Consider the following 27,984-nt stretch of genomic DNA (forward strand, 5'->3'; position numbering starts at 1 on the left):
AAAATTTTTTTGTCAAAGTAACAAACTTTCACAAATTAACAGTCACAAGTAATTGCTCTCTCCTGTTCAAATTTTCAGGTTGTCATTTTCTGCCCTAGTTTCTCATATCAGGTTTTTTTAGTGTTTCTAATTTTATGTTGAGCAATTCTCTTTCTTTCACTTTGTTACAAATTTTCATAGCCATATAATGTGGAGTGAGATAGTGGCTTTGTGTGTGTGTGTGTGTGTGTGTGTGTGTGTGTGTGTGTGTGTGTGTGTGGCAATCTACCCTTTACATAACTGTTATTTCAAATTATGGTACTGTTGAATACTTAAAGAGTACTGCAGAGTATTTTTGAGCATTCAGCAGCACTTTTTAGCGTTGCATAGCAAAGCCATTGGCAAAAATTTTCAATCTCTCTCTAGATACTCATGTCTTTCCATATGTTCTGAGAACAGCAAAAGTTTCACTGCTGCTAAAAAAAGTTGTTCTAATAAACTATCAAACTACCAACCCATGTCAGAGTTAAATTCCTTCTCAAAAATTCCAGAAAATTTCTGTGCCACACTCATAAGTTTCACACATAAATCACCTCTAATCATCCAACAACATGCCTTTAAAAAGTCTAAGACTGCACAAACAACAATTTATGGATTCTTAGACTGTATTTTTACAATCCCTTGACCAACATAAATTAGCTGCATGTATTTTCTTGGACCTTTTGTAAGCTTTTGATATCCTGGACCATGAAATTCTGCATGAAAAATTTGAAAGACAAGATGTAAGAGGTGTAGTACATAGTTAGCACTGTTCATATGAGTTTACACTATGAATAAAACAAGAAACAACTTGTTCCTTTGCAGCAAATTAACAATAAAATATGGTGTACCTCAGGTCTAAATGCTAGAACTATTACTCCTTTTGATTGAGGTAGATGATTTGTGGAATATGTAAGTACTCAAAAAACTATCCCATTTACCAATGATTCCAGCACATTGCTCACTGGATCCAGCCCAGAAACCCTGCAGCCAATGGCAGGAAGTTCTATGGAAAGACTTTCAGAGTGGTTCACATAAAGGAAATTCACTGGAAATCTTGTATGTCTCAATGTTCATTTATTTCCATCATCTATCCAAATGTCTATTCAAATATGATTAAAAGTGATCCTCTAGAAAATGTAAGTGTGACAAAAGTTTTGGGTCTGATAGTTCAGCATGATTTAAAATATGGCATGCACATAAATAATTCATCAAAGGAGCTAACATTGGTATGCTATGGTCTACAAATTATGTGGGTTCATTTTCTGAGGGCACTGAACTCTTTAACATAAATATTTTTAGAATGCAGAAAAGAGTTCTAAGAATAATCTTTATCTTTAAAAAAGATGGAATCCTGGAAATTTCACTTTGCTAAGCTTGGTGTTCTGCATGTTCTAGTCTTATACATTTATGAAACTTTTTTTTTCTTTAATAGGGAGTACCTCTTGAAAACAGGGGAACCACTACAAACAAGAATTACTGTGCCACAGGGAAATCAAATACATACTAAGCATATTCAAAAAAATGTCCTATCAAATGAGCATAATTAACATTTATTTCAAACAACAGAATAAGATATCATAGGAAAGAAAAAATGATACTAAGCCAATATTTAAAACAAAACTAAAGGCATTTCTAATAAAGCACTGTTTCATTTTGTGAAATAATTTCTGAACATGTAAAATAAATGGAACTTAAAAATTTAATTGTATGAATAGTTACCCAATTTTAAAATTTCACACTGTTTTTCCAATACTGGGTATTACTGCATCTTTATTTTGACCTGTAATGTATTACGATGCTGGTACGTGTTCATTTAGATGAAGGGTACATGGGGTTTGCATGAAATTGTTGGATTTTGTGCTTGTATGGTCTTCTGTCGCTCCCCATTTGTGCTGCATTTTTGTAAAATCTTCCAAAATTTAGTTGTCACATCTTGAAGAGCACATTGGATGTTTTTCTCTAAAATATTTGGGGGGATGATATTTTAGACAGATGGAATCCTATTTGTTGTGTTTGTTAATGGTGATATGGTGAGCTTTAGGAGTCAATCTAGCGTGAGGTTGTCCTTGCCTTATCCTCCTTTTAATCATCTTTTCTAACAAGCATGGCGTACCATCAGCCTATTCCAATCCTTGAAGTGTGAAGCACTTACTTCTGTGGCGATGAGTGAGATATCCCAGTTTCATTTACCACAAACTGCTAGGACTTATTATGACCTGGTAATATGTCCAAGTACTTCCACTTATGAACCTCAATGGGTTTAGAATATTAGGTCTAACTTAAAGACAGATATATGTGGCTGTTCCAAAAACTGAAAGCACCATATGAGTACAGTGATCTTCTCCACTTCACTAATTATGCTCTTAATTATCTTCTTTGTTTCAATGATGGCCTCTCCTTTCCTTTCTCTATTAAGCTGCTGCAAGTTTGTACTCAAGTCTCAGCAGGACATCCTCCCCCCCCCCCCCCCCTTTTCTCTTTCCAAAAAACACCTACATTATAAGTTATTAAGTTCATTGTAAAAAAAACAGCATGTGCACAGCTATTTTTCCAAGAAACACATTAACAGGGTTGTAAAAACATGAAGCAAACAAACAGGCAGAAGTAGGTGATAAATTACATATTTCCGAAGTTTCTCCAGAACTATTCATGTAACAATATTTGCCCTATAAACTTTAACTTCTAAGTAGAATGACGTAATGCTAAGTGGAGATTTTATTTCAATATTATTACAGCATATCCATCATAGAGCTATACAAAAGCTCTTACAATTTCATATAATCTATTTCACCTCATATAATTTGTAAAAGAGCTGTGAGAACCCGCAGCATTACTACTAATAACATTTTTACACACACTGCAAAGTCAAAGCATAAAACCTTTAGCTACTAGTCTCCAAGACCCGTCATTAAACCTCTGATATCTGCTAGCATGGTTCAGGTGCACTACATAAATAATAGTAAGTAGAAATCCTCAAAGGATTGATGACTCCTAAAAGAAGTTGTGAAATGTAGACTGGAAAGCTACAAGCAAATGTGCTGTAAAGGAGAGATGTGATATACTATACTACTTAATACAGCCACAGGCTAATTTGAAAAGATATTCCTTTGAAACAAAATTACATGCATAACAAGCTATTTTTTTTTTCTTTTTGATAGTGGTGTTTTCTTAAACAGACTTAAATATGCAGTAGTCAAGTAACTTTACAAAAAAGATGGTGATAAAACAGTAAAGAAGTACAGAACTACCCAATCACTGTCAGAATTTCCAAGATGTTTGTAAGATTACCATTTACAATACAAATACTTAGAACAGGAAAAAACTCATTAGCCAATAGTTTGCATTTTAAAAGCATCTCTGAACTGAATAGACTATATTTACCTTGATACTTGATACCTACATATAAATCTACATGTAACTCTGCAAACCATCATGAAGTGCATGGCACAGGGTATGGAATGATTGACTGAATGCCTCTGTGTGTGCCACAATTATTCTAATCTTGTCCTCACAGTCCCTATGTGAAAGATAAGTAGGGGGTTGTAGTATATTCAGTCATCAAAAGCCAGTTCTTGATACATTCTTTGTAGACTTTCTCAGGATAGTCTACATCTATCTTCAAGGGTCTGCCAGTTCAGTTTCTTCAGCATCTCTGTGACACTCTCCCATGGGTCAAACAAACCTGTGACCATTCATGCTGTCCTCTCTCATCCTCTGTTAGTCCTATTTGGTACGGGTCCCACACACTGTAACAATATTGTAGAATGGGCCACTCAAATGATTTGTAAGCAATCTCCTTTGTAGACCGATTGCACCTCCCCACTTTCTACCAATGAAGTGAAGTCTACTACCTTCTTTACCCATGACTGAGTCTATGTGATCATTTCATTTCTGCCTCTACAAAGTGTTTCATGCACATATTTCTATGAGTTTGCCAAGACCAACTGTGACTCACTGATGTTATAGTCCATACGACAATACATTATTTCGTTTTGTGAAGTCCACAATTTTACTTTACATTTCTGAACATTTAAAGCAAGTTGTCAATCTTTGCACCACCATGAAATCTTATCAATATCTGGCTGAATATTTATGGAACTTCTTTTCAGACATTACTTCATTTTATAGGTAACTGCATCATCTGCAAAAGTTTGAGGTTATTATTAATATTGTCTGCAAGGTCATTAATCTTAAACATGATCAGCAAATGTCCGAACAAACTTCCTTGCAGCACGCCTGAAGCTACTTCTTCATCTGATGATGAAGAGTAACCATCCAAGATAACATGCTGCATCCTCTCTACCAAAAAATCCTCAGTCCAGCCACAAATTTTGTTTGATACACTACATGATCGTGTTTTTTTAATAAGTGCAGATGTGGTACTGAGTGAAATGCATTTCAGAAATAAGGGAATAACACATCTACCTGACTACCTTGATCCAAAGCTTTCAGAATGTCAGAAAAGTGAGAATTGGGTTTCACATGATCAATATTATCGGAATCCTTTTTTATCAGTATGGAGGAGGTGATTTTGTTGGAGGTATCCCATTATGTTTGAGCTCAGGATATGTGCAAAGATTCTACAACAAATCGGTGCGAAGAATAATGGATAGTAATACTGTGGATCACTTCTACCACCATTCTTTCAATTGTGTGTGGTCTGTGCTTCCTTCCAACTACTGGACATGATTTGTTGTTTTAGGGCTCTATAATACATTAAACAATCTGACAGAGATACCATTGGGTCCTGGAGCTTTGTTCAGTTTTAAAGATTTCAACAGTTTCTCAACACCACAGACACTAATTCTTATTTCATTCATCTTTTTACTGGTACGAGCATTAAATTGGGGTGTTTCTCCCATGCTTTTCTTTGTAAAGGAACATTAGAAAACCGAGTCTAGCATTTCAGCTTCTGATCCGCGACCCTCAATTTCGATTCCTGTCTCATTTGCTAGAGACTGTACGCTAATGATGGTGCCACTAACAGCCTTTACATATGACCAGAATTTCTTCGGGTTTTGTGAAAGATCATTTAACAATATTCTGCAACAGTAGTCATTGAAGGTTTCGATCATATCTCTCTTTATGCTGAACTGGGTTTCATTCAGCATCACTCTATCTGCAGTCCCATATTTTGTTTTACACCAATCACACAATAGTTTGTTTCTTTAGAGCAACAAACCAGAAATAACTGTATGTGGAAATATGCTCACCAAAGGCTTTTGATTGTCTGGAGCATGATATCAGCATATAAAAATTAAAATATTTTGGGATACTTACATAGCAGATTAATGCTTTTTCTATCAACTGCATGACAGAAGAAGGTGTGTGTTGAAACAAGACTTCAAGGGTTTAAAATTATAACTGACATGAGAGAACTATACTGGTGCATGTGCATTCAGCAACCTGTCGGAGCATACTGAATGTCTTGTGGAAGTTAAAGTGGAGTTCAAGTCTGAATAATAAAACATAGTATGGCAATTCTTTCTACTTCACTGAAGAATATTTCCACAGGAATGTTTGTACTAGGTTCTAATATAATTAATATTAGCACTACAATACTATAATCATTCACAAAATTTGGTCATATTACTTAATGACCTTAAATAAAATATACACCCTTGATTTCCTTACACATCCCAGACATTCATGGAATGTACCATGGGATCTACAGAACAAGATGTATACATGGATGTATGATGGATGGATAACTGAATTAATGAATTATCAGAGTAAGTATTACTTTACCTTGCAGCTGCATTTTTACCCTAAGTTGTTCTTCTTTCACATCATGATCTAAAGACCCTCTTACTATCGTCCCTCTAAAGACAAGTTTTTCAATTAATGCATATATTTTCTTAGTCAAACCATATTCTATCAACAGCAAGATGAAAAAGAAGACCAAGCCATCAATTCCAAAAAACATTATATCCTCTGTCAAGGTGAATTCTTTGGGTAGCACTGTTGCAAAATATGACATATCTGAAACACAAAACACAAAGGAAAACATTTTCAAACACGTCATACATATTTCTACAAGTAGTTTTTTAAGTATAATTCAGAAGCAATCTGTCATTTACAACACTATATAAAGCCAAGTGGTGTTGGTGGCATAACACACAAGAGATTGTCATGAAGTTGTAATTATCACCACACAATATAAAGTTACATAATTAAGTTTTTGATTGTTTGTTTCCAGCTCATGCTTCTTTCATTGTCTACACAACCTGAATGTATAAATATTAATCAAATGTTTTCTTGTAATACATTCCATATTATTTGTTACTTCATAGTTTTGTGCAACATTTTTGTCATATTATATTGTCTTGGTATTTTGCTGATTACAGCTGAGAACATTTCTTGATTATGAATTTAATGAGCTCAAAGTGGCAATTAATAATGGTTGTAGTTATAGCAGCAAAATATATCTATGTGGTTGGAAACTTCAGTGCCATCTCACTTCTATGTTCATTGAAAATAAGGATGCATGGATCTATCGTGAATCATTTAGTATCTTTACTACCGTAGAAACTTGGTTTCAGATAAATGGGTTGAATCTAACCGTGTCCAAGACCCACATGATGAAGCTCAAACCAATCAGCATAAATGTGAGCAGATTACAATTATTCACAACAACCAAGATGTAAAACAAACTGACTCAGTCCAATCTCAGGATTAAATCTGAATAAAAATTTGGAGTGGCAGATACACAAAGTGCCTAGCAAATAACTTGCACAGCTTTACATTGCAATGCAAATATTATCAACTGCAACCGTTACAGTCTCACAAAAAGTAGCACATACATGTTGAATCTGTTATTAGCAAGGAGGAAGGCTTTTTTATCCCAGTATTGTAGAACAAAGCTGGTTGTCAACTGAACAAGAATCCCTCCATGCCCTCATCATCTTCAAATCATTGCACCGCTAGAGCTTCTTTCAGCACAGTCCAAACAAATTAAAATCACAGTGCAATAGGTCCGGGCTATAGGGAGAATGGCATAGGTGGCAGACAGTGTGAAATAGAATCTGTTATTAGCAAGGAGGAAGGCTTTTTTATCCCAGTATTGTAGAACAAAGCTGGTTGTCAACTGAACAAGAATCCCTCCATGCCCTCATCATCTTCAAATCATTGCACCGCTAGAGCTTCTTTCAGCACAGTCCAAACAAATTAAAATCACAGTGCAATAGGTCCGGGCTATAGGGAGAATGGCATAGGTGGCAGACAGTGTGAAATACAGACCATATCAAAAAGAATCATTCGATTTCAAAAAATCATAACTATTATGTTATCTGAGGTGTGTGTGTGTGTGTGTGTGTGAAGAATGTACCATTTGAAAGAACAAACTCTTGAGTTTTATGTGGTTCCCACTAGGCAGCAGCAATATGTATCCACTTCAGTTCTAGTAAAAATAGTGTCAGGACAACAGAAAGCATTGTCTGTGCAACATTTTACGCAGAGCAGCATGACTTTCATACTAGGTATGGTGTGGATCCTCCTTCAGTACATAGCATTAGACAATGCCACACACATTTCCAAGAAACAGGTTGTTTGTGTAAAGGCAAATCTCCAGGCTGTCCTCGAGTGTCTGACACAGACGACCAATGCAACTGCCATGGTTTCACAAGGAGTCCACAGAAATCCATTCCCCATGCAGCTTGAAAGCTCAACATGCCCCCAAGGTCTGTCTGTCATGTGTCACGTTGATATTTACACTTGAAACCATACAAAATTCAGCTACTGCAAGCTCTTCATGAAGGTGACAAACAACATCATGTGAAGTTCTGTAATTTCATTTGTGGCAAGATGAAGGATGACAGTTTCCTTTTACACTTAGTGTTTCATGATGAGGCAACATCCCATTTAAATGGAAGGGTGAACCATCATAATGTGAGTATATGTGGTATGGAACAATATGATGAAGTTTACACCATGAGAGAGACTCTCCAAAATATAATGTGTTTTGTGCACTTTCACATGAAAAGGTGTAGGGAACATTTTTCTTTGCCGAGAACAGTGTTACAGGAAGCACATATCTCAATATGCTTGAGAACTTTATTTTCTCACAGTTGCAGGCTGCTTCAAAGGACTTTATTTACCAACAGGATGGAGCACCTCCACACTGGCATCTGGAAGTGTGAGGATTTTTTAATCAAAGGATTACTGAATGATGGATCTGTCACACTGGACCAAATGATTCAGCCTTACATTATTGGCCTCCAAGGTCACTGGACCTGACACTACGTGATTATTTCTTATGGGGGTTTATAAAAGACACTGTTTATGTGCCTCCATTAATGAACAACAATGAATGAACTGAGACATCACATAACACTGTGAAAGCTGTAACTCAAGACATGCTCGCTGCAGTGTGAGAAAAATTTGAGTATTGCATTGACATATGCTGTGCGTCTCAAGGGGGCCGTACTGAACACCTATGAAAAGGGTATGAAAGAAAAAAAAAACATTCTGAGTTTCCCATTCATCAAAAAATGAAATTCACTGTTTATTTTGATTAGTTTCAGAAATATAGACATGCCAAATTGGATTATTCTTTTTGCTACACCCTGTATTATAGTGCTGCTCCTCCTCAATGAAGAATAAATTTTGCTGGTAAAAAGGAAGCATGTGTAGAATGTAAAGGTGAAACATCAGACCTAAATAAAAGTATTTCTAGTTTGCAACTCGTGATCAGTGCGCTGTAATGGATGTAAATAAACATGCATCTGAAAATAGTGAGCTAATGTTGAAGAAAAACATGATGAAATTAAATCAAGAAAATGATATGTCCTCAGAAAGTGGAAAACCAAAACAAGGGTGAAAACAGCATGAATTTCTTGAACAACAACTGCTATGAAGCACTAATTGTAATGAACCACGAAAAGTCAACAAGTGAATGAAGTGCTCTCAAACTGTTAGGAAATGGTAAGGGCAGTAACACCTTTAAAATATGCAATGGAAACAGCGAGAAAGTGGAAAACAGAAAAAGGTTTGTAAGTAGTGCAAATTTAGTGGGCAACTGCTGTGAAGCAAAAAGAGAACTGAACACAACAAAATTTCCACGTGATAGTTTGACTCATTCCAAGAAACAGACATATACGAAATCAACCATGAATGTGGTCAACAAAAATGTGCTGACCTTAAGTTAAGCTGAAATGATGCCAATGTCAGTAATGTTGCCACATGGCTTAATAATGAAGACATGCAAAGACAAAAGAACACTACTTCTAGTATCCAGGAAAGTGCATTGTACAATAGTAAAAGAGCCTCATGTACCAACTGCACAGAAAATAACATTAGGATGGGATCAACAATCTCACCACAATCCTTTTTTAGTTTAAATAAGGAGAATCACTGTGTTGACAAAGTATAAAGTTAATTACATTCAGACAGGACAGACCTTCTCCTATCTTATAACAACTCTGTGGTATTTTTGCATTTCAACATCACAGCTTTAAAAAATAAGGCAAGTGATCTTACTGTTCCTCCTACTATAGAAAGTTAAAATGCTCTTATATATCTTACTGAACAGCAGCTAAATGAGAATCAATTATATTTGTGTGAGCCAAAGGGCTACAATTTAGTATAAAGTTTTTGGACATGTCTGAACAACTGGGGGGCACTCTGATGTGTGTCAGCTATGATCTTTCGGCAAAATGCGCTAATCCTGAAATCAGTAATTTCTGCATTGGAAGTATATTTGAAGCAGCTTCTATACTATTGCCAGATCCCAAACTAATTGTAGTGTCTGCATACAGTACCCCTGACAGCAATATCGATGTCTTCATGGAAGTACTAGGTAGAACAATCTCCTGGTTGCAGAAATACACCCAACATAAAATTTTAATCTTAGGGGTTACTAACATTGACACTAAGGGATAACAACAAAGCACTTACACATGCATAATGTCTTCAGGTGCCACAATATGTTTTGCGCAATAACAACCCAACAAGATATCTATCATGTCCGGACAATAACATATGTAGAAAGAAATATGTAGGAAACAGAGCTTTTTAATACCAAGTATCTATCAAATAATGAAGGGGATATGGTTAAAATTGCTGACAAAAAATCCCACAGGGCAATGAGAACAACCCAAGTACATTAGAATTGTTAATGATTCTTGTATCAATGCTCTCATATCGTAACTGTGTATGACAGAATGTTCCAACTTCCTGTTTCACTTTACAAATGTTGTTAAAGCTTTTGCCAACTTTGTTAATCCTTTTTCCAATATCTTTAATAAGTGCTGTCCTAAAGAATTAAAATGATGCAAGGCAAAACCAAGAAAAATTAATTGTAGAAGTTTACATCAAAGGTAAGTTTACCTCAAAAAATTGGGAGCACAGGTCATCAATCTTTATAATGTATCAAAGAACAGTGAAGAAGAAAGACTTCAGTACCTTCAACTAAGGAAAAGGTACAGATCATAAATTAAACAACAAAAAGAAATAGGAAATGATAATTATATTTAGCAATCAGAAAACAAATGTAAGGCTCCTTGGAGAATCATCACAGCACAATTGGGTAATACTAATAGAGCCACTTGTGACACTACCAGTATCACACCCAATGTTATGAACAACTTATTTATTCATTCTGGCAGCAATGGATACCCAGCTCAACTTAAAATCAGGCATTAATAAACATTTAGACAATACGAAGTTATTCATATCAGACAACAAACCCGCAAAAACCTCATTCAAGTGGGCACAAGTTGCTGTTACTGATATTACAGTAGCTATAGTAAAATTCATCAATTCAAAATCAGAAGACTTCTATGGTCTATCAAATTCTGTTATTAAAAAGATAGCAGATATTATACTACAATCACTCTGTGTACTAATAAATTGGATTTTTATAAGTTATTATTTTCCAGAATGTTTAAAGACAACAGTAGTTGTCTCTCTAGAAAAAAAGGGAACAATTCATGTGTTGACAACTATCATCCTATTTCTCTTGTACCAATACTTTCGAAAATAGTTGAACATTGCATGTACCAACAAATTTACAAACATTGAAAAACACTCATCATGGCTTCTAGGAAAAGTCGTCTACACTGAAAGCTGTTGAAAATGTTGTTTCAACAATACTCAACGCCTCTGAAGCAAAATCTCTGTTGATGCCCTACTGATTGACCTAAGCAAGGCATCAGATTGTGTGTCATCCGATTCTAATAGATAAACTGAGGTGCTACAGCATTCAAGATACAGAACTCTCACTTATAGAATCATATCTTGACAATAGGAAACAGAAGGTACACTTAATGGCGTGAGCTCTGGATTCCTAGATGTTTCGAGAGGTTCCGTAGTGGGACTGTTACTGTTTATAATCTATATTAATGATCTACCTAGTACCATGACATGTAGATCAGTTCTATATACTGATGATACCACTTTTGTTACAACTGGAATGACACAGAGTATCTAAAGGGACAAACCAAAGCTAACCTAAGAATTTCCAGTAACAAGTTTAAAGACTATGGATTAACTGTAAATCAAAATAAAACCAAATATGTAATTTTTTAATTTGTGAAATATCAACAATAACAGCGTGACAGTTAAATTTTGATTCCATATTAACTTGGAACCCCCACTCATATTCTATATGCACTAAATTATCAAGAGTCATCTGTCTATTACACAAACCTAGAGCATCCGTGAGTGAAAAAAATGACACTCAGTGCTTATTACACATTTTTTCATAGACACACAATGTACTGCATACAGCTTTGGGGCAGTTCCACTGGGGCACAATGAGTTTTCATGTGGAAGAAAAATTTTATCACATGTTTAGCTGGTATATTCAAAAAGAATGTATCTTGTAAGCAACTTTTCAATAAGCGAGTGTCGTGACAGTCCCATCATTACTTATACTTAATTGCCTAGTCTACACAAAAGAAAACCAAGAGAACTACAGATTAATGCAATCATTTCATTGTCACAATACATGTCACAAAGAAAAGACTGACTAACCCCTTAAAAGATTACACAAGACTGACAACAGTTATACACACCTTGGAGTAAAAATGTTCAGTGCACTGCCGTCAGAAATACACATTACCTAATTAACAACCTTTAGAAATGTTCTAAAAATTGTCTTAAAAGGAAAGTTTTCAATGCTATAGATGAATTTTTTGATTGTGCAATGGAAAATCTCAAATTTGAACTTATACTCATTGTGCTTGAAAATGAAATAAATGAATTAATTAATTAAATAAAAGGATGATCAACTTTAGTTCACCACATTTCTTCAAGTTCTGAGATCATCAGAATTGCAGTACAGGCCTGGAGTTGTTTTGGAGATGCACCCTTCATTATGTTAACCTGTTCACAGCAGTAAGCAGCATTGATTGCCCATTGCTCATGCAAAAAAAAAAAAAAAAAATGAGCACAGTGTCTCACGGCCAAAGAAAATTGTTGAAAGAACCTTGTGACCTACAGTCAAGTGCTGACTTTCACTGGAGATATCTCCTCTTTCCTTTGTCACTCCATACCGGCTTGTTTCAACTTGGAAGTGTAGTGGTGGACCCTAGTTTCATTGTAGATGGTGATCAGGCTAAAAAATGCATCAACTTCTTTCACAAACCTTGCTCTAAGCCTCTGAGAGACCTTTAAATGTCTCCACTTCTAATCTGTGGTAAAAAACACTAGGGACCCACCTGACAAGTACTTTATGGAACTTGAGATCATCTGTGTTGATGCTTGAGAGTTTCCATAACTTACCCCAACCTGTTCTGCAATTTTGTCTACACTAACCTATTGACCATCTTCGAGAATGTCTTCATGCAAATCTTTTTGTCTGCAATGCCGGTCCAAGGATGGTGATTCCAATCCTGATTTTCGCTCATTCTCATTCTTCCAGGCAAACACATGGTCCTTGACAAAGTTAGGTCCCTGAATTGTGCAGTCAACCTCAGACATGGTGAGCACCACTGACAAGCCACTAACTAACTGGCCAGCTCTCCCCCTCCTAAGGACCCGTCCCAAACATACTAAAAACACAGGGCCAGTTCTAACTGTAAACATGCAGGAACAAAAATCCTGTTTGTACTTGATTTAAACTTGTCTGAAACTGATTTGTAGGTAATAATCCACGAATCAATATATAAAACCATTCTCCGAAACAAAAAAAAATTCTACAATGAATTTTATTTACGGTTACGTCATTGTCATCTTTACCTTCATCGCAGCCTGGTTGTCTAGTGACCACACAGTTAATCCTCATTGCTGTTATTGTGGCATATTTCTTCATGCTGCTCGACAATGTGTAGTGTGGTATCATGTGAAGCACTGTATCAATGATTTTTCTTTCAGTATCAAAATTTGGACTCAGTGACATGAGATACACTACAGCACATCCTATTAGACCTGAAATATATTATAAAATTATAAATTAGTGTGTCAAAAAAGATACAAGCGTGACACAAAATTACATTATATACACATATGAAGTTATGTTCACAGTGTACCTACCCACAAAAAGATTGGTAGTCACTATCAGGTTAAATGCACTAGACACTGTTCCTCGCAGATAACTACAAACATATGTGAATGGAATTGCAGAGAATCCATATAATATCAATAACATGACAAAAACACCTGAAAAATTTACAAAAGAATTAGAACTCAATTGTTACAGCTTCAGCTTAGATCCAAAAAATATGTAAATTTTGACAAACAGAAAATAAAAATAAAATTTAATTCGTTAAATTTGCTTTAAACAACTGCTCAACAAAACAAATTAATACACTTGTTGTCTTCTTTGATGTATGACCCCTTTTTCTGCAGTAACAGCAATATAAGTTATTTATAGGTTCAATACAGTCTTTTTCGACTCTAATAACAGTATTTCAAGGCCAAATGCATTTTGCTATGTTTAAAGGCATCTTCAGTGGTCACTGCAGCTTATAATCAATGACTTTACACACAGACAACACAATGGATATGTACTGTGACTATTCATGCATGTATCTTAAACAGCAGAGATCAAAATGCAAAAACTTGGAATAATACCTATTGCTGCAAGTGCACGAATGGTCGCAATAAGTAACGATTGTTTCATCAATGAGGGAAGCCACCAATCATCACAAGCCACAGTGATCACTGAAGGTACTCCAAAATAAAGTTAACATGTTTGGTCTTAATAACACTTATTACAGTCACAAAAGACTGCATTAGCCTATATATATCATAACCTGCAGAACAAATTAAATAACTGTCAAAATGGTCAGTTGTCATATATCCTTGTGCTGAAAAAGTTTTCGTTACATCTGACACAGAAGCAATTAGCAAGTATGTGGAAATTATACAATAGCTGGTGATCATTAAAGAATATCATAAAAGTAATTTTGAAATTAACAAGTGAAAGTCCATAGTAAAGTAACAGGAAAAAATAAAATATAAACATTAGGGTGAGCAGTACTTTCCGTTTGTTTTAAAAAGACAACATACAAACTCAAAAAAATATTGTGTGAATGGGAGACATACTACCAAGAACACTCCAAAATTTAAATGAAAAAACACTGAAGGAAAAGCAAATACCATAAATGACCATGGAGACAACCGTCATGTTAACAAAGAACTGCTTAATAAACAGACATGGCAATAAACCCTTTTGGAATTCATGACTCTTTTTGCAGTACCAAATGACAATTGTCGAGAAAGATCATGTTGAAAGATATGTAGATCATGATCCGTAAGAAAGTCCATGCAAGGTCTACATAAGCAGATTAAAGTAACAACAGAGTGTAGAAACAACAAGTAAAACTAAGATTACAAAACTAGGACATTAAGAGAATTTGGCTCTTGCTTCATATTAATTATCTACCATTTTATTTGAATCAGGAGGCATAATTTAGTCCTGTTTGCACATGATAAAGCGTTGTTGTGAAACTCAATGAAGAAGCAGCAACAGATAAAATAGTACATGAGGTTTTCATGAAAGTTACTGACTAGTTTTGCACAAATGGGTTAGAATTATACTTTGTAAAAACACAGCTAATCCAGTTTTGTAATGTTAAAAATATCTGATTATGTATTGTCCAAGTAGGCCATCAAGAAATAATAAACAGTGGAGAAAGTATGTTATAAGACATAAGGTATGCATTTTGAAGTGTGTGCCACACAAGTAGAAACACACAAAAGAAAAATAATTATAGTCACAATATACAGGGCTCCAACTGGTAATTTCCAGCCATTCACTAAACAGCTTGATGCAGTATTAAATTTCTTAACTTCTAAAAATAATGAACTCATACTAAGTGGAGATTTTTATTTAAATTTTCCAGAGGATAGTCACTCATGATCCATATTATAGTCTCTTAACACTTCTTGTAATCTCATTCCCTTAGTACAGTTTCCAACCAGTGATATGGGTACCAGCATCACTACTGCCGACAACATTTTCATAGATACTACCACACTAGCAAATCATAGTATAAATCCAATATTTAATGGCCTTTCAGATCACGATACCCAGTTGCTTACATTTAATATAGTGGGGTCCGATTCAACTAACAACAGGAAGTGGGAAACTATATGAATAATGAATGAAACAGGAATTGAAGGTATAAAAAACTATTTGACGGATACAGACTGGAAAGACGTATACAATTCACCAGGATAAATGAAAAATATAACTGTTCCTCTAATATAGTCATAGGTCACATTGAAAATAGCAGCCCTGAGAAAGTAATCAAAGCAAATAGATTAAATGTTTCAAAAACTTGGATTACAAATGAAATAAAAGTATCTTGCAAAACAAAAAGAAGACTGCACTTAATGTCAAGGGAAAATGATGCCTACACAGCTAAATCACATTACAAATTATATTCTAAAATTCTAAACAAAGTAATCAGAATCTCAAAATGTATTTATTTTCAAGAAAAAATAAATGACTCTAATAACAAGTTAAAAACTATATGGAACATAGTAAAAAGTAAAACAGGAAAAATCAATCAGGCAAATGAGGAAATTATGTTAAATGTAAATAATGAGTTGTAAATAAAATAGAAAGAAACTTCCACATGGGAAAAATATATTAAAAACAAAGATTCCAAGACTTACCAAGCGGGAAAGCGCCGGCAGACAGGCACAATGAACAAAACACACAAACACACACACAGAATTACTAGCTTTCGCAACCGATGGTTGCTTCTTCAGGAAGGAGAGGGAAAGACGAAAGGATGTGGGTTTTAAGGGAGAGGGTAAGGAGTCATTCCAATCCCGGGAGCGGAAAGACTTCCCTTAGGGGAAAAAAAGGACAGGTGTTCACTCGTGCACACATACACACACACACACACACACACACACACACACACACACACACACACACACATATACATCCGCACATACACACACACAAGCAAACATATTTAAAGGCAAAAATAATGAGTTGATTAGAGATACTTCCAAAATTGCAGACACTTTCAACAACTTTTTCCTTTCAGTAGCAGACAACTTATGTTTGCACAGTTCCTCAGAAGACACCTTAAAATATTTAAAAAATGCATTTCTCAGAAGTTTGACAAAATTCAACTATATTGTACCTCAGCGAACGAGATTTCTAATATTTTTAGCTCTCTTAAAAATAAATGTTCCAGTGGTTATGATGAAATCAGCACTACCATAATTAAATGTTGCTCCTCAGAACTTTGTGACATACTGAATTACTTATGTAATGAATCCCTCCATAGTGGTGCTTTTCCAGAGAGGCTTAAATATGCTATTGTCAAACCATTACACAAAAAAGGAGACAAATCATCAGTGGAAAACTTCCGCTCCATTTCATTATTCGCAATATTTTCAAAAGTGTTTGAAAGGTTTGTGTACAACAGACTTTATAAACACTTATTACAGAAAAATGTTCTCATTCACAATCAGTTTGGATTTTGGAAAGGATTGTCAACTGACCAAGCTATAATCACTTTTACAGATGATATACTACAATCAATAAATCAAAAGTTATTACCACTTGGAATATTGTCTGATCTGGCTAAAGCTTTTGAGTGTGTTAATCATGATATCCTTATGCAGAAGTTAAAATATTATGGGATAACAAGATTTGTAGGCTCCTGGTTCTCATCCCATCTTTTTAATAGGAAACAGCGTATGTGTGTATCAGGCTTACCACACAACAATAGTCATTCAAACTATGAAATCATCAGACAAGAGTTGCCCCAGGACTCTATTTTAGATCCCTTGTTGTTCCTATTATATATCAATGACCTTCCATATGCAGTGTCACAAAATGCAAATTTTGCCTTATTTGCAGGTGTTACAAGTATTGGTATAAAAAACAGTACCCAGCTAATGAAATATTTCTAAGTATCAATGGGTGGTTTACAGCAAATGGATTGTCACTGAATTTTGACAAGACCCAGTACATACAGTCTAGTACTGCAGAAAGAATACCTGATCCCATGAGTATAATGTATTTAAACAATGAAATTAAAGCTGCAGACAGCGTCAAATTTTTAGGGTTATAAACTGGCCACTACCTAAATTGGAAAACTCACACTCCAGACTTAATGAAACGCCTTAGTTCAGCTACATTTGCAGTAAGCATGATAGCAGAAGTAGGTGATTTAAAAATAAAGAAGTTAGTTTATTCGGCCTACTTCCATTCACTAATGAGTTATGGAATCATCTTCTGGGGAATCTCCTTTCACAAAGAAAACATTTTCAAAATTCAGAAATGAGTCATTAGAATTCTATCTGGTGTCAGTCCCAGATCATCATGCTGAGACTTCTTTAAGAAACTTGCTATTCTAACTATTACTTCTCATACATATACTCACTGATGTCCTTTGTCATTTCCAACATGTCTCTTTTTACACAAAATAGCACAAAACATGATTATAATACCAGAATCAAAAACAATCTGTATAAGGACTATAAAAGCTTAACACTAGTACAAAAAGGAGCCAAATGCATGGATACTCATGTATTTAATAACATACCAGAGCATATCAAAGGTCTTGTAAGTGGTAAAGACTGGTTTAAGAGTGAATTAAAGAACTTCCTGTTGGCCAACTCCTTCTACTCCATCGATGAATATCTTCACAGGGGTTATAGCTCACAGTTCTGTCTGCATTAGAATTGTACAATATCCATGCATCTGAGTAAAAAAAACTTTGACTCTTCCAAAAACCCAGAGACTCCTCTCCAAGGGATCCATGGAAAACGATAAATGTAATGTAATATTGATGAAAACTTAAACTGGAAAAGTCATAAAGTACACTTGCTACAACATTTAGGTTCATATACTTATGCCATCAAAATAATTGCCAGCTATGGGTATATAGAAGTCAGTAAGTTAACATGTTATGCATATTTTCATTTTCTCACTGATGTCTTATGCGATAATATTCTGCGGTATAACAATATTACGAAAAGGATAGTTGCTCCTTACCATACAGCGGACATGCTGAGTCACAGTTAGGCTCAATGAAAAGACTGTCATGAAATAAGCTTTTGGCCAATCAAGTCTTTGTCAAAAATAGATCGCACACAGCAATCGCGTTTGCGTCAGTAGATAACACGCCATTTATGCTAACACTGGGAACACCTATTGGGGTCAGGTACCTGAAAAGATGTTTGATCTTTGCCCAACTTGGGAAGGTGACGTTTGACACCAAATGATTGAGACTATCTCTCCCAACACTACTGCTTCCGTCATGTGATAAGTTGGGGAATGCGGGCATGGAGCCGTTTAAGGGCTATGAGGTGCTCCAGGAAAGAGTGGCACTTATGCCACTGTAGAGCTCGCCAACGCTCCCTAATTGCTTCAGCGACTTCCAGCGACCACCAAGAATCTGCCCTACGCCAGGGACACCCTAAAGAGTGAGGGATCACGTTTTCTGCTGCAGAAAATGTTAGCGTGTGGAGTAGATTCAAAGGCAATAGCAGAGGTGAAAGTTTCCCAGTCTTGTTTAAAGCCCATCTGGGCAGGCTACTGGGGGCCAGATGCAGGGGCAGGGACAGAAAGATGGCGAAGTGGTCACTACCACACAGGTAATCATGTGCTCTCCAGTGGATAGATAGGAGACATTCTGTGCTGCAAATTGATACATCAATGGCCGAGTAACTACGACGAGCCACACTGAAATGTATGGTGGCCCCAATATTTAAGAGGCAGAGGTGAACCTGAGACAGTAAAGTTCTGATATCTCTGCCTCAGCCAGTAAGCACGGTGCCACCCCACAAGGGGTTATGGGCAAATAGGAAAGGTTTAGGCAGTTCATCAATCAGTGCAGCTAATACATTCAGGGGTACTGCACCATCTGGAGGAAGATGTACATTGCAGACAGTTATTTCCTGCGTCGTTGTCATTCTGACAGCTACAGCTTCAAGAGCGGTTTGAAGGGGCACAGTGTCACTACAGACTGAGTTTAGAACATAAACATGAACTCCACCTGACACTCAATTATAGTCGCTACGGTTCCTGTAATATCCCTTATATCCATGGAGGGCAAGCATCTGCATTGACGGGAACCAGGTTTCCTGGAGGGCAATGCAGATAGCAGGTGTAAAGCTTAACAGTTGCCGTAGCTCAGCCAGACAGTGGAAAAAACTGCCATAATTCCACTGGAGGATGACGTCATCATGAGACTGGGAAGGCATGGAACATTCAATGAGGCAGTTTACACCTCAGAGTCACCTGCTGCCACTGACTTTTTGCTGAGCAATCTATATGCATCGTGTCTGGGGGTTTGGTGAGATCTAGGTCCTCAGTGGACACCAGTATCTCCACCCCATCTTCACACACAGAGCTTGTAGGTAGTGGTGGTGTGGGTTAAAGAATTTCCTTGGTTTTAGGGGTCTTCTTTTTGGATTTCTCTAGCTGCTCCTTGGGTTTCACTGGCTGGGAGGACTTTACTGGCTCAGTCTCCGGGACTGATGATGAGCGTGAAGCTATATGACCAGCTGCTTTTGAGCTCTTCAGACAATGGTGGGTGTCATCTTTCCCACAAGCAGAAACCTGGGAAGGGAGTAACCGAAGAGACCCATTCTTAGCAAGAGAAGCCAAAGAAGACTTATGCTTCTCCGGCTTAGATGTGGGGACAGATGTCCTCGATGGTTGCTCCTGAAGTAGGTGGCTGGGGTTGGCAGAGCTGATGGTACCAGAACTAACTGTTGTAGCAACGGCATAAGATGATGTCATACATACAGGATGCAGACGTTCAAATTTTCTCTTAGCCTCAGTGAAGGTCGGTCGGTCCAGGGTCTTGTACTCTATGATTCTCCTTTCTTTCTCGAGAATCTTGCAGTCTGGTGAGCAAGGCGAATGGTGCTGTCCACAGTTGACAGATGGAAGGTGGGGCACATCCAGTATTGGGACGTGATGGGCGTCCAATTCCCGATGTGTGATGCTGGAAGTACAGCGGGTAGACATATGGCAGAACTTCAGCACTTAAAGCACCGCATCGGGGGAGTAATATAAGGCTTTACATCACAGCGGTAGACCATCACTTTGGCCTTCTCAGACAATATATCTCCCTCGAAGGGCAAGGTGAAGGCACTGGTGCAAACCTGGTTATCCCCCGGACGCCAGTGGACCTGTTGGACAAAATGTACACCTTGCCGCTCTAAATTGGCATGCAGCTCATCGCCAGACTGCAAAAGAAGGTCGCTATGAAATATGATACCTTGAACCACATTTAAGCTCTTAGGGGGCGTGATGGTTACAGGCACATTCCCCACCTTGTTAAAAGCGATTAACATCTGTGAATGGGCAGAGGATGCTATTTTGTTCAAGATTGACCCAAATCTCATTTTGGACAAGCCCTCCACCTTCCCAAACTTTTCCTCTAAATGTTCAACAAAAAATAAAGGGTTCATCATCATGAAAGATTCCCCATCAGCTCTCGAACATACAAGGTACCGGGGCAAATAAGATCGGCTGCCATGCTTAGCATGACATTCCTCCCATGGTGTGGCCAGGCAGGGGTACGATTTGGAGTCGTACTTCTGTGCATTGAATTGAGCTCATGAACGCTTAGAGACTAGTGGAGTTTCACCACCAGCAAGAGATGATGGACTATGCTTCATCGCTTGTCATCAGCTCTGATGCCACCCACTCCGACCAAGGGCTCTCCCCACCGGTGCCACCCAGCCACAGCAAAGGCCACCTGGCAGGATGGCCATTGCCAGGAGCCCCAATGTCCCAGGGGAATGGGCATCTACCCCTTGGCATATGTGGGTAGTTAACGGCGCAGACATAATCAGTAGAGTGATGCCTGTGTGGACAGGGGCTACAACCAACAGAATACATGGCGGCCCCACCACAACGGACTGGCTACCATGCTGTATATCAGCTGCAAAGAAGTCCATGGTCATCGTCGACGCAGAAAGCAACACTGCATAGCGCATGGTGTAAAACGCATCCAGGAAGTGTCTTCGGCCAAGAGATGGAGAATGAGCGGGACTGAAAAGCGATGACGAGTAACTGGGCTAAAGATTTCAGTGCACGATGAACACAATGCATCATGTAAGATGCCCTTCCCCAATTGGCTCACTCTTCTGGAAAATTTTGAAGAATGGAGATCAAACACTACAGGGAACTACCACATAAACACAAAAATGTGTGAAACTCCTTTTAGTCACCCCCTCACCCCCACTAGAGGGGGGGGGGGGGGGGGGTGGTGCAAAGTCAGGGTGTGTTAGTGGAATAGAGGGCTTTGTCATAATGTAATGGAAACAGGGAAGGGGGGCTAGATGGGCGAAGACAATGACTAACGAAGGTTGAGACCAGAAGGGTTACTGGAATGTAGGATATATTGCAGGCAGAGTTCCCACCGATACTGTTCAGAAAAGCTGGTGTTGGTGGGAAGGATCCATATGGCACAGGCTGTGAAGCAGTCACTGAAATGAAGAACGTTAGACTGGGCGGTGTGCTCAGCAACAGGGTGTTCCAGTTGTTTCTTTGTCATGGTTTATCGGTTGCCACTCATGCAAACAGACAGCTTGTTTGTTGCCATGCCCTCATAGAATACAGCACAGTGGTTGCAGCTTAGCTTGTATATCACATGAGTGGATTCACAGGTAGCCCTGCCTTTGACGCGATAGGTGATGTTTGTGACCAGAGTGGAGAAGGTGCTGGTGGGAGGGTATATGGGACAGGTCTTGCATCTAGCTGTATTACAGAGGTATGAGCCATGAGGCACGGTGTTGGGAGCAGGGGTTGTGTAGGGATGGACAGATACCGTGTAGGTTTGGTGGATCATGAAATACCAATGTGGAGGGTGGGGGGAAGAGGGGTTGAAAGGACAGCGGGTTGGACATTTCTTATTTCAGGGCACAACAAGAAGAAGTCGAAACCCTGGTGGAGAATTCAGTTTGCTCCGGTCCTGGGTGGTACTAAGTTATGAGGGTAATGCTCCTCAGTGGCTTGACAGCTGGACTTTGGGAAGTGGTGGATGACTTGAAAGATAAGGCACAGAAGGTCTGTTTTTGTGTAAAGTTGGGAGGGCAATTACAGTCTGTAAAGGTCTCAGTAACTGCTCACTTTGGCAAAAAATATTCTTGCCACGAAAGAATGTAATTAGAACCATGTGTGGAGTTCATACACATACATCTTGCAAATATTGCTTTAAGCAATGGGAATATTAACCACAGCCTCACATTACATTTATTCATTTACAAAATTTATTATCAACACTCCATCCAAGTTTGAGACTAACGGACATACTCACCATTACAACACTAGAAGGAAAAATGATTTGAATTATCCTTTAATGAACCTAATTTATCATGGAATGGGGTGACATATGCAGCTATAAAACTCTGTGACAACTTACCCATGGAAATAAAATAGGCAGACAGCAGAAGTGTTTTCATATTATACAAAGGTTGTTTCTACCAACAACTCTTACTATACCATACCACATCAAATCGTTTATCATGAATATCATCTGCAAAACAAGTACCTTCACTGCCCATTATAAAAGCAAAACATCCACAAGACATGGTGGGATGTCAATGTATTTGCGTACATGTATACACCATCGGCAGGTATAAAAATGATTACAGCTGCAATTCTCTGTAAGGAGTAGAATAATGGCCATCAGAGTGCATTACTGTTGTTACAAGACCTGACAGGGAATAAAGGGGCACAAACAGCATCAGCTGAGTGATCACTGTGAAGGGTTGGATTGTTTTGGGGAAGGAGACCAGACAGCGAGGTCATTGGTCTCATCGGATTAGGGAAGGACAGGGAAGGAAGTCGGCCGTGCCCTTTGAAAGGAACCATCCCGGCATTTGCCTGGAGCGATTTAGGGAAATCACGGAAAACCTAAATCAGGATGGCCGGAAGCGGGATTGAACCGTCGTCCTCCCAAATGCAAGTCCAGTGTCTAACCACTGCAACACCTCGCTCGGTCTCACTGTGAAGGATGCAGATGTGCTACATACTCGTGTGACAGCGTTGTCAGCATCTGACACGATTTGAATGGAGCCTCACTGTTGGTCTCCATTTGGATGGATCGTCAAATCACACAGTACCTAGATTTGTGGGCCATTTGAATGTCACAGTTGCCTGATATTGGACTTCACTGGAATGTGAGGGCAAGCCTAATCGTCTTCAAAATTGGTCAACCACTTTTGACCCCCACAAGAGATGATGTAAGAAGCACACTGTAAACACTTCACAGCTGCACCTGTTAGTTGACAAAAAGTAATGGGCTCCCTGCTACATTCTGTGTCATACCATACCACTTGTCGAATACTAGCACCAGCTAGACTAAGAAATTACCGTCCCATGCACAGGCTGTCGTTAACACCACAACTGCATTTGAAAAATGTGATGTCAGCAAGATCCCCAGATCTCTACCCGATAGAACATGGGTGGTACCAGCTTGGACATTGACTCTGTACCAGTGCCAGTACCCATGTTATCAAGGACCAGCTACAACTGCAGTCGGCCAGCTTGGCTCGGGACGATACCATGGCCTTATGACACCACTCCTAACTAAATCAGTGCATGCATCTGGACCAGAATGGGTGCACCATCACACTGACAAATGTGCTTACATTGCCAAGTTATTTGTAACGCTGACTCAATTTTGTAATCACTGAAATAACCTCACTTATCCTCTCAATCCCTGTAATTTAATTTCCATTTCTTCCTCCCCATCCGGATGCTGGGCACTGCTGGATATTATTAATACTCATTGTGATATTTTGTCCAACTACGTTTCAGCCATTCTGAAGGTGAGTCCCTCGCAAGATTGTTAAATCACTTTACATGATACTGCAAAGGAACCATGCATGCATGAGAGAGAACACTGTTGGCAACAAGAGTGTCAGTCACAGATACAACTATATACAACTATATACATCTAAGAATAAAAGAAAGCAAGCACAGAGTCAGCAAATCCACAAGACTTATGAAGTATTTCGTTGATTCTTACGAATGGCATGTGTTGGAATGACAGGCAATGAAGACTTAGAGCAATGTTCGCTTTGAAAGTGCACAAGTGAAATGAGTGGTTCTCATGATTGGTCAAGCTGGAAATCCCTGTCTCTGTAAATCAGGTTGTCAGCTAATTGCATTTCCAGAGATTCCTTGATGAGGGAGTCACAGCAAAGAGAGACTGCGGCCAGTATCTTAACTTCCCCATAATCCTTGCAATGGTCAATGGAAATACAATGTTCAGCCACTGCAGATTTATTATGCTGTACAAGGTAAGCATATTGTTTGTGTTCAAAGAAAAATCTGTTTAGAGTGTACATTTATTTGCCCTATGTAGCTTTTACCATGCTCACACAAAATTCCACATACATCCGTCTCACATAAAAACAGTCATCCTTCACAGATCTCAGTAGATCACATTCACTTTATGTTTCAGTAATTATAAAACAGAAAACAACTAATTTCAGCAATACTATGAAAAGGAAGGTTGCTACTCAGCCTATAGCAGAGACATTGAGTTGCAGACAGGCACAACAAAAAGACTACTAAGCACATTATCTTTGGACTATTGTCTCTGGCTGCTGGGGCCAGGCTGCAGAAAAGGATAGATTAGATTGCCCCTCACCATATAGCGATGTTGAGTTGCAGACAGGCATAACAAAAAGACTATTAAACACATTATATTTCGGCCAGAAGCAATTTTTTCTGAAACAGTACATGCAACTTCCACACGACATGATATTCTCCAGGAGCAGCGAGATTGTCTTCATACCGAAAGTCTGGCATCATGTAGAATTGACTGATCATTTTTAAATAGTCTGAACTTTCTGGTGTAGCCACACTTCCCCCCCCCCCCCCCCCCCCCCCCCCCCCCTCCCCATCATCAGTCTACTGACTGGTTTGATGCGGCCCGCCACGAATTCCTTTCCTGTGCCACCTCTTCATCTCAGAGTAGCACTTGCAACCTACCGTCCTCAATTATTTGCTTGACGTATTCCAAACTCTGCCTTCCTCTACAGTTTTTGCTCTCTACGGCTCCCTCTAGTACCATGGAAGTCTTCCTTCATGTCTTAGCAGATGTCCTAGCATCCTGTCCCTTCTCCTTATCAGTGTTTTCCACATATTCCTTTCCTCTCCGATTCTGTGTAGTACCTCCTCATTCCTTACCTTATCAGTCCACCTAATTTTCAACATTCGTCTATAGCACCACATCTCAAATGCTTCGATTCTCTTCTGTTCCGGTTTTCCCACAGTCCATGTTTCACTACCATACAATGCTGTACTCCAGACGTACATCCTCAGAAATTTCTTCCTCAAATTAAGGCCGGTATTTGACATTAGTAGACTTCTCTTGGCCAGAAATGACTTTTTTGCCATAGCGAGTCTGCTTTCGATGTCCTCCTTGCTCCGTCTGTCATTGGTTATTTTACTGCCTAGGTAGCAGAATTCCTTAACTTCATTGACTTCGTGACCATCAATCCTGATGTTAAGTTTCTCGCTGTTCTCATTTCTACTACTTCCCATTACCTAGTCTTTCTCCGATTTACTCTCAAACCATACTGTGTACTCATTAGACTGTTCACTCCGATCAGCGGATCATTTAATTCTTCTTCACTTTCACTCAGGATAGCAATGTCATCAGCGAATCTTATCACCGATATCCTTTCACCTTGTATTTTAATTCCACTCCTAAACCTTTCTTTTATTTCCATCATTGCTTCCTCGATGTACAGATTGAAGAGTAGGGGCGAAAGGCTACAGCCTTGTCTTACACCCTTCTTAATACGAGCACTTCGTTCTTGATTGTCCACTCTTATTATTCCCTCTTGGTTGTTGTACATATTGTATATGACCCGTCTCTCCTATAGCTTACCCCAACTTTTTTCAGTATCTCGAACAGTTTATATTGTCGAACGGCTTTTTCCAGGTCGACAAATCCTATGAACGTGTCTTGATTTTTCTTCAGCCTTGCTTCCATTATTAGCCGTAACGTCAGAATTGCCTCTCTCGTGCCTTTACTTTTCCTAAAGCCAAACTGGTCGTCACCTAGTGCATTCTCAATTTTCTTTTCCATTCTTCTGTATATTATTTTTGTAAGCAGCTTCGATACATGAGCTGTTAAGCTGATTGTGGGATAGTTCTCGCACTTTTCAGCTCTTGCCGTCTTCGGAATTGTGTGGATGATGTTTTTCCGAAAGTCAGACGGTATGTCGCCAGACTCATATATTCTACACACTAACGTGAATAGTCGTTTTGTTGCCACTTCCCCTAATGATTTTAGAAATTCTGATGGAATGTTATCTATCCCTTCTGCCTTATCTGACCGTAAGTCCTCCAAAGCTCTTTTAAATTCCGATTCTAATACTGGATCCCCTATCTCTTCTAAATCGACTCCTGTTTCTTCTTCTATCACATCAGACAAATCTGCACCCTCATAGAGGATTTCAATATATTCTTTCCGCCTATCTGCTCTCTCCTCTGCATTTAACAGTGGAATTCCCGTTGCACTCTTAATGTTACCACCGTTGCTTTTAATGTCACCAAAAGGTTGTTTTGACTTTCCTGTATCCTGAGTGTGTCCTTCCGACAATCATTTCTTTTTCGATGTCTTCACATTTTTCCTGCAGCCATTTTGTCTTAGCTTCCCTGCACTTCCTATTTATTTCATTCCTCAATGACTTGTATTTCTGTATTCCTGATTTTCCCGGAACATGTTTGTACTTCCTCCTTTCATCAATCAACTGAAGTATTTCTTCTGTTACCCATGGTTTCTTCGCAGCTACCTTCTTTGTACCTATGTTTTCCTCCCCAACTTCTGTGATGGCCCTTTTTAGAGATGTCCATTCCTTTCAACTGTACTGCCTACTGCCACACTATCTAGCGGTAAAGTATTTGTTTGATTCCCCCAACTGATTTTCCTGTCAGAAAACTAAATACAGAATTTCTGTTAGGTAATACAGGTTGAATTTTTCGAACCAAATACTTGTCTAAAAAAGGTCTACATGGCTTTGCTAGGAAAATTTTCTTGCTTATAGTGTCATACATGACTGATAGGTTTATCACTGCAATATGCAATACCAGTAAATAATTTTTTCAAAAGGAGAGGGGCACAGGTGGGGGGTGGGGAGTGGCCTGTGCGGGTACGATATGCTATTCGTGGTTGGCCCGACTGGTGGGGAGGAATAGGGAGGGAGGGAGGGAGGGAGGGAGGGGGAGGGGGAGGGGGAGGGGGAGGGGGAGGGGGAGGGGGAGAGGGAGAGGGAGAGGGAGAGGGAGAGGGAGAGGGAGAGGGAGAGGGAGAGGGAGAGGGAGAGGGAGAGGGAGAGGGAGAGGGAGAGGGAGAGGGAGAGGGAGAGGGAGAGGGAGAGGGAGAGGGAGATTTGTGCCCTTACATAGTGCAATCAGACACATACTGCTAGGGTTGCATTTCAACAGGTGGATGGGTGTAGCGGTTGTGTCATTGGCCTCGGTAGGTGGAGAAAGAGACAGGAAGCAGGAGGAGAGGTTGGGGATGGATACCAGTGGCTCAGAGGGAGACAACAGCAGGTGAG

At 38.7% G+C, this 27,984-nt stretch overlaps 1 protein-coding gene across 1 annotated transcript in view; it reads right to left on the reverse strand.

The window, feature by feature from the left end:
• The window catches only part of LOC126354493 (phospholipid-transporting ATPase ABCA1-like), a 419,374-nt gene that overhangs the window by 50,871 nt on the left and 340,519 nt on the right, over window positions 1–27,984 (reverse strand). The window contains exons 19-21 of the mRNA XM_050004220.1: window positions 13,495–13,620; window positions 13,201–13,389; window positions 5,770–6,003 (exon numbers count right to left, since the gene is read on the reverse strand). Coding sequence (XP_049860177.1) covers window positions 5,770–6,003; window positions 13,201–13,389; window positions 13,495–13,620 — 549 coding nt within the window. The remainder of the gene's footprint in view (window positions 1–5,769; window positions 6,004–13,200; window positions 13,390–13,494; window positions 13,621–27,984) is intronic.

This window comes from Schistocerca gregaria, chromosome 3 (genome assembly GCF_023897955.1).
Source record: "Schistocerca gregaria isolate iqSchGreg1 chromosome 3, iqSchGreg1.2, whole genome shotgun sequence".
In the NCBI taxonomy this organism is placed as follows: Eukaryota; Metazoa; Arthropoda; class Insecta; order Orthoptera; family Acrididae; genus Schistocerca; species Schistocerca gregaria.